Here is a 13,233-nt window from a genome sequence, read left to right as displayed (position 1 = left end):
CAGTAGATGTAATCAAAGATGGAGGAGCTATCATGCTTGAAAAGCTTGCGGCCCTTTATACGCAATGCCTCACAACTTCAAGTGTACCAGAGAGCTGGAAGAACGCCAACATTATACTAATCCATAAGAAGGGAGACATTAAAGAATTGAAGAAATATAGACCCATTAGGTTGCTTTCAGTATTGTATAAAATATTCACCAAGATAATTTCCAATAGAATCAGGACAACACTTGACTTCAGTCAACCGAGACAACAGGCTGGCTTCAGGAAGGGATATTCTACGATGGACCATATCCATGTCATAAATCAGGTAATAGACAAATCTGCGGAGTACAATCAACCTCTCTATATGGCTTTCATAGATTATGAAAAGGCATTCGATTCAGTAGAGATACCAGCAGTCATAGAGGCATTGCGTAATCAAGGAGTAAAGGAGGCATACGTGAATATCTTAGCAAATATCTACAAGGATTCCTCAGCTACCTTGGTTCTCCACAAGAAAAGTAGAAACTTACCTATAAAGAAAGGGGTCAGGCAAGGAGACTGTCATGAGCGACAAAATGAAGAAAGAAAGAAGAAAAAGCAGAAGAAGAGAACAAGAAGACACGTGGAGTCAGTGGCAGAAATAAAGAAAGAAGAAGTTAGAAAATAAGAGCGTCTCAATAAAAGGAATAAAACATGAAAGCAAAAGAAGAAGCACAAAAGTGCACGCGCAGCTACGTGGCCAACGGGAGAAGAGACACGTAGCCGAGGAGAGCAGCCCAGCTACGCTCTGGGACGACGAGGGGCGGAAGGAGCTGGAGGCCGAACAGGACGGGTGGATCGCGGAGACGGCGGCAACCCAATGGAAGCTGTGCCTCAGCTGCCGTGGCCACGACCCGCGAGCTGAGCGAACGCCCCATCGGAAGCCGCAGCTACGGGCTAACGGCGCTGCTTCCCGGATTCCCCGATATTCTAGTTGACACTAAGCCGATATTCTAGTTGACACTAAGCGGAAGAAATGGAGCTGCGCGGGCCATCTAGTAATGCGTAGGATGGATAACCCGTGGACCATTAGGTTTACAGAATGGATACCAAGAGAAGAGAAGCACAGTCGAGGTCGGCAGAAAACCAGATGGGATGATGAAGTTAGGAAATTTGCAGGCGCAAGTTGGAATAAGCTAGCGCAAGACAGGGGTAATTGGAGTTCGCAGGGAGAGGCCTTCGTCCTGCAGTGGACATAACATATAGGCTGATGATGATGATGATGATACAGAGCGGACTTCCCTCTGCAAGTGTGTTTTATTGAACGCAGCAATAAACATTGTTGAGTTGACTCGCGTGTTGCCTTATTCACCCGAGCCCTACGTAGCTGCGATTGCAAGCGCTACGGGTTGGGGAAGACCCCCACATGTGGCGCTACCAACGTAGTTCGAATTCGGCAACACGGCGAGTCTTTTTCTGTTTTTTTTTTGGAGCTGGGACTACTGAAGTTATAGCAAACAATGGCGACGGGCTTGTCTGATTTTCCAGATTTGTTCATGTTGTCGGATGTAGCAGCACAAAATCAGAAACCTAGTGCTAACGCGGCAGCAGCTTCCGAACAAGCTGGTAGCTATAATTTTGAGTGTTTCATGCAGAATAGTCAGGATCGCGGAAATGTCACGTTGGCAGGGTTTAGGCCTGAAAGTAGGCATAACATGCCGAGTGCCTCGCCGCTTCGCCCCGCGGACACAAAGGCACATATGCCTCTAAATAGTTCGACGCAAGCTGCGGATGCGTCTGAACCTTCGTTCGATAGTATTCCGTCGAGCGAAATAATGCTGCAGAATGTGCTGCAAGTCATGCAGAGCTTAGCCGGCGCCCTGCAGAACACAATGCAGGCCACGCCGCAGTGCGAGCGACCACGAATTAAGGTAGACATGCCTACCTATAGTGGGTACCACGTTCGCACTAGTGCAAACGAGTACCTCGACCGTCTGCAGTATTATCAGCAAGCAACAGGGCTTTCAGACGCCGAACCTCTCGCGCGCGTGCTCCCTGCTTCACTGACTGAACAGGCGGCTCGTTGGTTCCGACTGGCCGGACACAGAGCCCGCACGGTAGAAGAGTTCCGCGAGGAATTTCTTCCGGCCAACTACGAGTGGCGTTTGAGGAGAGAGTTGGAGTTGCGTACCCAGCATCCGGACGAGTCCCTGCTAGAGTATGTTCGAGCGATGGACGAACTTTATCGTCTCGTGAGCCCTCTCGCCACCGACGCCGAGAAAGTCGAGCGCGTCACACGGCAAGCGCACCCGACTTTCGCGGCATACTTCAGGGGATGTAGGTTCAAAGACCTAGACGAGCTCGCCGCCGAAGCAAAGCGCATCCAAGAGGACATCCTCGCTGCACGAGCATACCGTCCGCCTCCACACACCGCGCTGTCACTCGAACCTCGCTACGCGTGGAACGGCGGCGGGATCGCTTCACATTCCCTTAGGGTCGACGCGTCGGCATTGTTCGCCGACGAGCAGGTCCTGCGTGGTTGGGAATTATCAGATGCGCCTTGGACCCGTATGCCTACGCGCTGAAAATAGCACAGCATAAAGCGGCATGGAGTGTGCCCGCAGCAGGAACTTGCGACTAATGCGAGACCATAGGAGCGGCACATGCCGAGAGTGGAAGCTACGGCCCACCAGATTGGAGCGATGGGCGCCCACGCCACCGAGGTTTCGGTGGCTGTTGCTACAGTGCGGCGGACTGGGGCACATCGCCCGTGACTGCGCAAGCACGCCGGGCCAAGGTCGAGCAGGTGGTTCGGGAAACGGGCGAGGCCGCCGGTGATCCACCTAGGTCCCAGCGGCGATCTCGAACACAACCAGTGTTTTCGATTAACTAGCGCCTTTGGCTTATCGCGGACTCGCAGGCGCCGTTTGCCGCATTATTGGATACTGGGGCAAGCGCTTCTTTATCTGGTGACGAGGTGTTGCAGCATCTCTGCGAGAACAATATCCGCTTAAGAGATAGTGACATTACTTTCCGCCTTGCTTCCGGCACAGCACAATCGAGCAGTGCAGCTAGACTAGCTATTCGTTGGGAGAGACGCGTCAGGCGACAACGCCTCGTACATCTTCCCGGTCTGTCAGTGCCTGTTATTTTAGGTCGAGACTTTCTCGCCAAGTCGGGTATTTTGATAGACATTGGCAGCGAAGGTTAATGAGAGAATGGAACGGGTGCTTTGAAGCGTTTCGCAAAAGCGACCGTGCCAGCGGAGACACGCCAGTCTACGGGCGTGGCACGAGCGGGCCACACCGAGCTACAGCCGAGCGAGCGAACAGTAATCGGTGAAGGCGGTGAAAGCAACGGAGAGACGGTGGCACAACATTGTGCTGCGCTGTTGCAAGGGGCAGCGCAGAGGTCAACAGCCTGCCGGAGAGAGAAAGGGCATGAATGTCATCGCTGTTGTACGAATACGACGCGATTTTCACGGACCGTCCGGGCCGCACTACGCTAGTCAGGCACAGGATAGACACGGGTGACACTGCGCCGTGGAAATGTAATCCTCGGCCGATAAGCTTGACTAAGCGGAAAGCACTTGACAGCGCCTTAGACGAACTCATCCACATGGGCGTTGTAGAAAGGTGGAACAGCCTATGGGGCTTCCTGGTAGTTCTACTCCTGAAGAAGGACGATACTTATCGCCTTTGTGTAGACTACCGCAGGCTGAATGAGGTTACGAAGAAGGATGCGTACCCTCTACCCTCCATTTCCTCTCTGGTATCTAACCTAGGCGGGGCGAAGTACTTTACAACGCTCAATGCTCGTCGTGGATATTTTCAGGTCGAAATGGACGAGCGTGACAAAGAGAAAACGGCTTTCACTTGTCACCGCAGGCTCTTTCAGTTCAAAAGATTGTCTTTTGGCTTTGTCGGAGCTCCCGCTATTTACCAGAGGTTGATGGACCGAGTTCTAGGAGATGCGAAGTGGCAACATGCTCTCGCATATCTCGACGACATGCATAGTGGTTTATTCGAAAACGTTCGACGAGCACTTGCGCCACTTGAGAGACGTCCTAGACAGGCTGAGGTCCGCGGGTATCACGCTGAACCCGAGTAAAGCTCAGATAGCTGCGAACAGAATAACGCTGTTGGGATTCACGCTAGACAACGGCCGCATTCTGCCGAGTGAGGATAAGCTTGAGGCTATACTGAGGTACCCGTCGCCGGAAGATATCGGCGAACTGACACGCTTTCTGGGATTGGTGAACATTTATCGCCAATTCATTCCAGACTGCACGGCAGTGCAAGCGCCTTTAACGAAGCTCATGAGGAAAGACGAGCGTTGGACTTGGGGTCAAGAGCAAGAGGCGGCACTGCGCGGCCTCACGAAGGTGCGCGCTGACACGGCTGGGTTGCAGCTGCCCGACTTGAATAGGGAGTTTGTGATTCAAACAGACGCAAGCACCCTGGGTCTAGGTGCAATTTTGCTACAGGAGCACGGAGGCATTCTCCGACCGGTTGCGTTCACGAGCCGTTCGTTGATGCCGGCAGACAGCAACTACTCGGTGACAGAGAAGGAGTGTCTCGCAATAGTTTTCGCTCTGTGAAAGTTCGACTATTATGTTGACAGAGTAGCATTCGCGATAAAGACTGACCACATGGCTCTCACTTGGTTGAGGCGCTTGAGCGAGCCATGTGGCCGCCTGGCGCGTTGGGCACTGCTGCTGCAGCGTCACGACTTCACCGTGCACTACCGCAAGGAAAAAGCAATGCTGCAGCTGACACACTTTCGCGAGCGCCAGTCCGAGGCGAGGGAGAAACCCTGGCCATAGCCCGAGTAATAGACGTGGAACAACCGTCGATCCTGGGCGAGAGCGTGAACCACGTAGATGTTGTCGGTTCCACAGGAGTTGTTTTCAGCAGCAAGGAGCTGTTCGAGGCTCAGCAGAAGGATCCATTTTGTAGAAAAGTGCTCGACGGGCTCCGGGTGCCGGGCGGCGCGGCCACCGTGCACATGGAGGCAGCTGGTATTGCTGTCGGTGCGGAGCGCTCAGGAACAGCTGGTAATGCTGTGAGCGCGCTGGTTTCCTATCTGCTGAATTCCGACAGCATCCTGCTGAGGTATATTCCCACCGAGAACGACACAAGTGAGGCGTTTAAGGGGGTGATACCGCGCGCGTTGAGAGGAGCACTGCTACGCTACTTTCATGACTCGTGCATCGCTGGGCACGCGAGCGGAACCAAGACTTCCATTAAGTTGTGTCACTTCGCTACCTGGCTTGGCATGAAACGGGACATGATTCATTACGCCCGCTCGTGTCAAGTGTGCTAAAGCGTGAAGCCCCGAGGCGGATGACCGCCCCGCTTCATGCAGTCCATCGACAGCCAGACTCCCTGGCAAATCGCGGCGTGTGACGTCATGGGACCGTATCCCACAACACCGAGCAGGAACAAATTCTTGCTGGTGGTCACGGATCCCTTCAGTAAATGGGTAGAACTTTTCCCCCTACGAAAACTGATGGCACGAGTGATCATGGATAAGTTGATGGAGGTTTTCACCAGGTTTGGTTTTCCGGAGCAGTTGATAACAGACAATGCGTCCTACTTCACTGCAAAGGTGTTCGTTGACTCATGCGCCACACTTGGCATTAAGCACAAGAAAACGACAACCTACCATGCTCAGTCGAACCCCACTGAACGAGTCAATCGTAACATCAAGCACATGCTTGTCACGTTCTCTGAAAGGTATAAGGACTGGAATACCGTAACATCAAACTTGGGACGAATAAACATTTGGTACGTTAGCAATTTTACGTGAGGAGGGGTAAACTTAAGGTTATGCCGGACATAGCCAAGGACACGGTTAGCTTCATTTGTTATACTTGCTATATGATGTGACCAGCTGAGATCATTAGTCACTGTGATACCGATGTACTTATCATCATCATCATCATTTATTAACCCTTAAGGACCCTTAACAGGGCATTACATACGATGAAGCTAAAGATAATTCGGAGCCAAAAATGACGTACCTATGTGCTTGGTAGGAAGCTCGGCGGTGGAATGAGATCTGTGAAGTCTTCCTGATATTTAAACACATTAACCAAGTTCTACACCAGTTTTCAACAGTTAGTAAATCGTTTTGAAGGGAAATGTTATCATGGAAGCTCAGGATAGGACGGTAAAGGACACAATCGTCTGCGAAAAGGCGAATACAGGAGGAGATGTTTGTCGGTAGATCATTGATGAAGATTAAAAAAAGCAATGGTCCGAGGACGGTGCCTTGAAGAACTCCGGATATAACAGGCGCTAATGAGGAAGTATGCCCATTAATACAGACAAACTGTTGCCTGTTTTGTAGGAAGTCACAAAGCCAGTCGAAGAGAAAGGGGTTAAGATTTAGGTGTGAGAGCTTAAGGAATAGTATGTGGTACCTTGTCAAAGGCTTTTTCGAAGTCGAGGAACAGGGCGTCTATGGGAATATTGCGATCAATGCTTGAGCTGATGTCATGAGTAAATAATGCAAGCTGGGTCTCACAAGAAAAACCTTTTTGAAAACCATGTTGCTGTGGGTGAAAGAAGTCAACAGAGATTAGAAATTTGGTAACATGCGAATAAATGACGTGCTCCATTAATATTGAAGCCACACACATTAATGAGATGGGTCGATAGCTGTTATGTGATGACAAAGTACCTTTCTTTGGGACTGGGATAATCTTGCCCACTTTCCAGTCCTGTGGCACCACTCCTAACGACAGGGACTGTTGGAAAATGTGAGACAGGATGACACTTGTACTATGCTTTATATTTTTTAACATTTTGGAGTTAATTCCGTCGATGCCTGCAGAAGATGACAATTCGAGATTGTCAATTAGTTTGCTGATGCCATGAGGGCTGACTTGTATATCGGGCACAGTGGGGAAACTAAATTCAGGAAAATTGGGCAGTTCATCATTCGGTTCGAGAGTGAATACAGAAGAAAAAGTTTCATTAAGTACATCAGGAACCACTGCTTCAGGAAGAGGGTTATTGTGATCGTCGCATAAGGAAACAGTTTTATGGTGGGCTGGTTTAATTGTTTTCCAGAAAGGCTTTGGGATTATTACACAACATTGTAGGATTGTAGTAGAAAGGAAATATTGCTTAGCTTCCGCTGCAAAGCGCTGAAATGTTTTTTTCAGCCTCGTGGTATCTTGCCCAAGCGCATGCATTGTTAGTATTTTTGGCAGCTCGAAAATGTCTCTTCTTTTTGTTGTTGAGACGTTTTAAGTTGTTATTGAACCAAGGGGACGATACGCGCTCTGTAACATAAATGGTTGGTATGTATCTATTAATTAGGTCACGCATTTTGTTTTTGAACAACAGCCAGTTTGTCTCAACTGATCTATCCAGAAAATCAACTAGGAACCAAGTGCAGAACTCAGCTAGGTCTCTATTCATGCTGCCATAATCTCCTTTATCGTACAGTGTTAATAGTTTCTTTTCTTTTTTAGGGTGTAATAGTTTGCAATGAATGGAACCATGAACTATTACGTGATCACTCAACCCAGGTAGAATTGTTAGTGACGAGACATTATCAGGGTGTGACGTCAACAAAAGATCTAGTATGTGCGCGCTTTTATCAGTAAGTCTCGTTGGTTCCAAGATTAGCTGTGTAAGACCAAATGTGAGGCACATGTTCAAAAATTCACATTCTTCGTTATTCCTTGATAAAGAAGATAACATATCAAGCCAGTTTATGGAGGGAAAGTTGAAATCGCCATATAAAATGATGGAAGTGTTACGGTGTGTGGAAGTTATAGAGCAAAGTAATTCGTGTAGCGAAACAATAAAGGACGGTTCAGCGTCAGGAAGGCGATAGCATACACCTAATATAACAGGTGGATATGAAGTTTTACAAACCAGGAATAAGGCTTCGATTGGCGTAGCTATGTTGATTAATGAGCAGTTAAGATTACGGTGGGTAGCCAGCATAACACCACCGCCCCACCCTACCGCCTCGGTCGCGACTAAATATATCAAAATCGGGGAAAGTGCATAACAGTTCAGAATCATCAACAGATGAATTTAGCCATGTTTCGGTAAGAGCAATAATTTTGGATTCAGTGGTTTCGACAAGGTATTGAAGTGAATCACGTTTTGGAAGAATGCTTCTAATGTTTGTGTAAAGAAATTGGAAAGGGTCACACGTATTTCCGGAGGCATTGCGAGGTAGCTATGTTTTATATGGGATGACCCTGTTGTTGGAGTGATCAAATACGTAGCTCCTATTATCTATAATCAGCTTGTCGTGACGAAGCTTAAAAGCTTTCCCTTGGGATTTGCCATACTCTACGAGGTTTTTGCGGGCATCACGGGTGTTGCAGCAGTAGTCTTCGGATATTCTGAAGCCTGATCCTCTTAGTTTTTTTGCATTCGAAAGAATACGTTGTTTTGCTTTGAAGTTGGCGAGCATCACAATGATAGGTCTGTTTTTACTTTGTTCGAATTTTCCGAGCCGGTGGGCGCGCTCTATATCACTTGACTGGTGGATATCAAGATTCAGGTTTGAGCTGCAGTGCTGTATGATTAGGCTTTCAGATTGATCCCACGTTTCACGTCTTATATCTGGCAACCCAAAAAACACTAGGTTGCTACGACGCGACCTATTTTCAGCGTCGTCTATTCGTGCTGCCAGATTTGCAATATCAGCGGCGTTACGCATTGTAAGGTCGTGGGTGGTATCTAATTTTGTTTTCATCGCAGCAATGCATGAACAGTCCTCCTCAATCTTGTCCAGTCTTTTTCTTATACTTTCAAACACCTTGTCATTTTGCGATAACTTAGTGCGAATCGATTTCATTTCATTTAGCAAAGAGGTCTGTCCTGAGCGAATTTCGTCAAGAGCAGACATAATATCCCCCGACGTTTGCGTAGCAGCGGAACGAACGCTAGGACCGGGATTTTCTTCGATGTCACCGGCGAGAAGTAGTAGTTTTAACAAAATGTGCGTACACTGTTTCACAGTGAGCAAGAAGCTGCGTGGGTCCGGCAGCACAACGAGGGCAGCGTAACTGGTGCGCTTAGCAAACAAAGAGCAGTTTGTTGTTTACCTGCCAGAAAAGCAGATGCTGAACGTAAGGTGACCGCATCGTTGCCGTGCTGCCAGACCCACTGAGAGGGAGCGGCGATCCTTTTATCGAGCACAGACTTTTATCCCGACGGCAACAGACTCACCTTGTTCGCAGTGTTCTTCCTTTGGTGTCAAGGAAGAGTCCATACGGTCAGTGAACTCTGCAAAGCTGATCTCCCCTGCAATGACACCACAGCAATGCAAGACAGCAACAATGGGGCAAGTCTTTCTTTTTTTTACAGATTGTTTATTCAGGCATACACTGTCTGGGATGAACAAGTGCCCGATGAAGGCCCTCTTACCCTCAGAGACGGAAAGCAACAAGCCCAATGTAGACGAGCACATCAAGAAAATTAAAGATCAATACACATGGAAACTCGAGAAAGACAAGAAATTAGGCTCATATACAATTAAGACACGAACCATTCTCAGCAATGTGAAACAGACGGCAATAATTCTGACAAACAACAGCATTAGGAAATCATAAAGTACCTTATACAATACCTGAAAACATAGTAAAGACTGTAACATGACCACATGCTGCCCAAACAGTGTTATTCTATAGAACAAAACAAGACATAATCCTAAACTTTTTTTCTTGAGGACATATTTCGACCTGCACTGGTGAATCATGGGATTGGAATATTGGGATTTTTGTTTAGGAAACTTCCGTTGATTCAACTGCGACGGGACGAACAAAAATGATCGAATAATCCGGTTTAATTAAACAAGCTGCAGAAAAAGTGCCAAACAAACACCGCTAACTTATCTGGCAACGTCTTGCCCCATTCTAGCATGCCCCCGAATCGAATGCACGCCCACTTTTTATGTGTCTAGAGTAGAAAACTAATGTAGAAATTACATTAAACCTCCTAAACAAATTATAAATTTAATGCGTACCCAATTTCTTAGCAGGAAAAATGGGCAACGGTCATGTGTTGCACAATGGCGGCCGGTTTTCCTTAAGTCAGCTTTGCCACACCTTGTTTAGTCAGCTTCGCCACAATACATCCGGATCTGTTATGGGTGGTTAGGCGGTTTGATATTTGATTGCACCCCGCAAGCAACTGTCAGCCCAATCTTGTCAAAAAAAAGAAAAAGGCTTGTGTTAGAATCGGGTAAATACCGTAATCGCACATTGCGAGCTACAGTTACTGCTGGAAAATCTTCCTAGGACAGGAGGTCGAAAATGGACGTTTTCGATAAGACATGACGTGTGTCAACACACTCGCTGTTACTTGAAGCTCCGCCAGGACAGGTGCTTCTACTAAAGGGGCTGCTATTGGCTTACCACATGGCTAATGTGTGCTCACTGGTCAAGTTCCCAGAGAAGGCCAGGATCTTCAGTTTGGATCGGATTAACAAAAAATTTGAATTAACCGGAGTCGAATTAATGGAAGTCAGCTCTGTTCCCCCCCTCGTGTAATATTTTACAATTCTCACATTTCCATACAATAAGTGCCCTGCCCTCCCTTTTTTGCTGCCGGTCCCCAAAAAAGTTTTTTCATTTTTGCCTTTGAGTACTATCAGCCTTCTTCAACCTGTCCACATCTACTGGAACAACCAGGTCCACCCTTCGGAGGACCTGGGAGGCTCTTAATACAGAACGGCAAGAAAACACCGAAAGGAAACCTACGGAAGCCATTATAGCAGGAAATGCTGGACTTTGTGGCTGAGGCATGGGCTCGTTCAAGAGCTGTGGCATCACAAACGCGCTCAACGGGTTTTGTCCCTCAGCTCAACCGCAACGAACTGAGAGACAAAAGCATTGACCTCATTTTCGTGTCAGATTCTCAAAATTTTTTCTCTGGTTTTGACAGTGAATAAAAAAATAAAGATTGGAAACAAACAGTCTTCAGAAATCAGCTTTGTCAGAACAGTACGGGCTAGATTGCATACTTTTAGAGGCCACCATCACCTTTAGCTGCCTCAGTGTCACGGTTTAACAACATTGGTGCGGAATCGAGAAAGGCCCCCTCTCCCTCATATTTTGGTTGAGCTATCTCTTGAGCAGGGGGGGCACTTGCTCGGTGTTTTACAGTAAGTAAGGAGGTGGAGTTTCATAGCTAGCTCTGAATATCGGTGTTCTAAATCGGTTGTGCCTAAGATGGTGTTGTGTGTTGTCCGGGAGAAAAGACCAATTAATACTAATACTGGTAACGTAGAATTTCCACCTGCGTGTACAGAGCAAGCTTTAGTTGAAACAGCTGGTTAAATTTGAGTATGTCAAGCTCAGAGAAAAATGGTGCTCTTCGGCATACGTTTTCATTGTAGTGCACAGTTCTTTTTTGCAGTAAAGCACGTCAATAAATGTAATATCTCAGCACAGCGGGTGGAAGCACTCTCGTTTGGGTGTTGTAGTGCTAAGCTTGTTTTATGGTGAAGTCGGCAGATGGCACCCATGCACACCGAGGCACCTTGGGGCTACAATGAATGGATGGAACACCACCCGTGTGCGCACCGGTGCTATTCGCCATTGGTATCCTATAGTAGGAAGCCATTTAGGCATGGGAAAAATCCTGCACAGTTAAAATAAAGTAATTTTTGTGCATGCATTCATTGGTAACCTGACCGCGTCTCACTCAGTCCCTCTTCAATTTTGTTCACATTATGACTTCGACATTTCGACCGAGTTGGGATTCAGCTCCAGAATGGAAAAAAACAATGGTTGAAATTTATCTAAACTGGTGCATCACAGTCATAACAGATAATTAAAAATTATTTATTAAAACAACTTTGCGCCAACCAACTTATCGATCAAAATGGTGATGATATTGTCGCGGTAATAACAGCACACGTAACAACCGGTCACACAGCAGAACAGCTCCGATCGAGCAGCACGTCTTCTTCTTCGTCTTCGTATCGAATCCTCTGTGGCGCGCAAAATAAAGCTCAAGCAAACTAGAACTGCACAACACACGGAAATGTACTGAATTAACGTGTCATTATTCCACCCCTTGAAAAGAATTGGCTCGATGCTTTCGAAGTAGGGAAGGTAGGTGGTCAGCGTGCGTAATATGGCTTCATCCTAGCCATGTGGACGATGTCCGGTTGTGGTGTACAGCGGGAGCTGCGCATGGTGCTCTCTGGAACAACTGTGTAGTTGACGTCATTGAGGCATTGAAGAACCCGGTAAGGCCTGAAATAACGTCGGAGAAGTTTCTCCAACCTCCCACGCTGGCAGACTCCAGATCCATACTTTGTCTCCGGGGTGGTAGGTAATTTCTCTGTGGCGGAGATTGTACCTGTGAGCATAGTAGTGTTACTGAGAGCAAATGCGCATGCGAGCTAGCTGACGAGCTTCCTTGGCACACTGAGCATATTGGGCAGCATTCACTGTGGTAGATGTGAAGGCGTCAGGCAAAAGCATTACTTTGTCTGCCGTATGTATTCGAATCTAGGCCGATAGTTTTTTTTCAAATAATCATATACAAAACTCTAGGGTCGGCTTAGATTCGAGGATTTTAAAAAACGCGCCAGTTTTTAGCTGAAACTGATAAATATGGTGCATTTAGCACCATCTAGAAAAATCAGTATCGCAGCCGCTACTAGCCGTGCCAGTAGCCAACTGAAGCACACGAGGGACGTCGCCACTTTGACCTGTGTCGTATTGGTATGGTGTAGCACATAGTTTCTCACTATAACACCTAGAGGGTAAACTGGCGCCACCGTCTAGGTGGGTTTCTTAAAGGGCATCCGTGCCCTCATGGGAATGACGGGATATGTGTCTGCGAGGCTTGTGTTGGCTGGTGTTGAACGAAGCTTCGTCTAAAACGTGGATATGGCTACACAAATAATGCGTTCTTAAAGTAAAATCTACATAAAAGGCTTTCATTCACCCATATTACATTTCTCAATAAAGTTTACTCACCTACAATGCAGAATCAAGCGAAGAAAAGCAAGAACAGACAAGTTGTTCCAAAGCGAGCAATAATCTTGTCGTCTGCCCTCCAACTTTAGCGGGAAGCTGATACTTTTTATGTTTCATATAATTGTGCATCCAATAGTAAGTCTTCAAAATTAAACAAGACATGTTTCTGTGTAATAATAAAGCTAAAGCACTTTCTTACGTGCTGTTTTAGCAGGAAATGAATCACTGTGACAGACATAACGGTGGTAGCCAGGCGCGTTTTCAAGGCTTTCTTAGCTCTCCAAGAACGACG

The 13,233-nt window shown here is 47.3% G+C and overlaps 1 protein-coding gene across 3 annotated transcripts in view; it reads right to left on the bottom strand.

The window, feature by feature from the left end:
• LOC119445378 (general transcription factor 3C polypeptide 3) overlaps positions 1–13,233 on the bottom strand; it is a 501,836-nt gene that overhangs the window by 384,965 nt on the left and 103,638 nt on the right. For all 3 annotated transcript variants that reach the window (XM_049664501.1, XM_037709688.2, XM_049664502.1), the window contains exon 4: positions 9,175–9,249. In XM_049664501.1, coding sequence (XP_049520458.1) covers positions 9,175–9,249 — 75 coding nt within the window. The remainder of the gene's footprint in view (positions 1–9,174; positions 9,250–13,233) is intronic.

Source organism: Dermacentor silvarum, chromosome 3 (assembly GCF_013339745.2).
Source record: "Dermacentor silvarum isolate Dsil-2018 chromosome 3, BIME_Dsil_1.4, whole genome shotgun sequence".
Taxonomy (NCBI): domain Eukaryota; kingdom Metazoa; phylum Arthropoda; class Arachnida; order Ixodida; family Ixodidae; genus Dermacentor; species Dermacentor silvarum.
The sequence above is the reverse complement of the archived record's forward strand: the minus strand, read 5'-3'. Positions and strand labels throughout refer to the sequence as shown.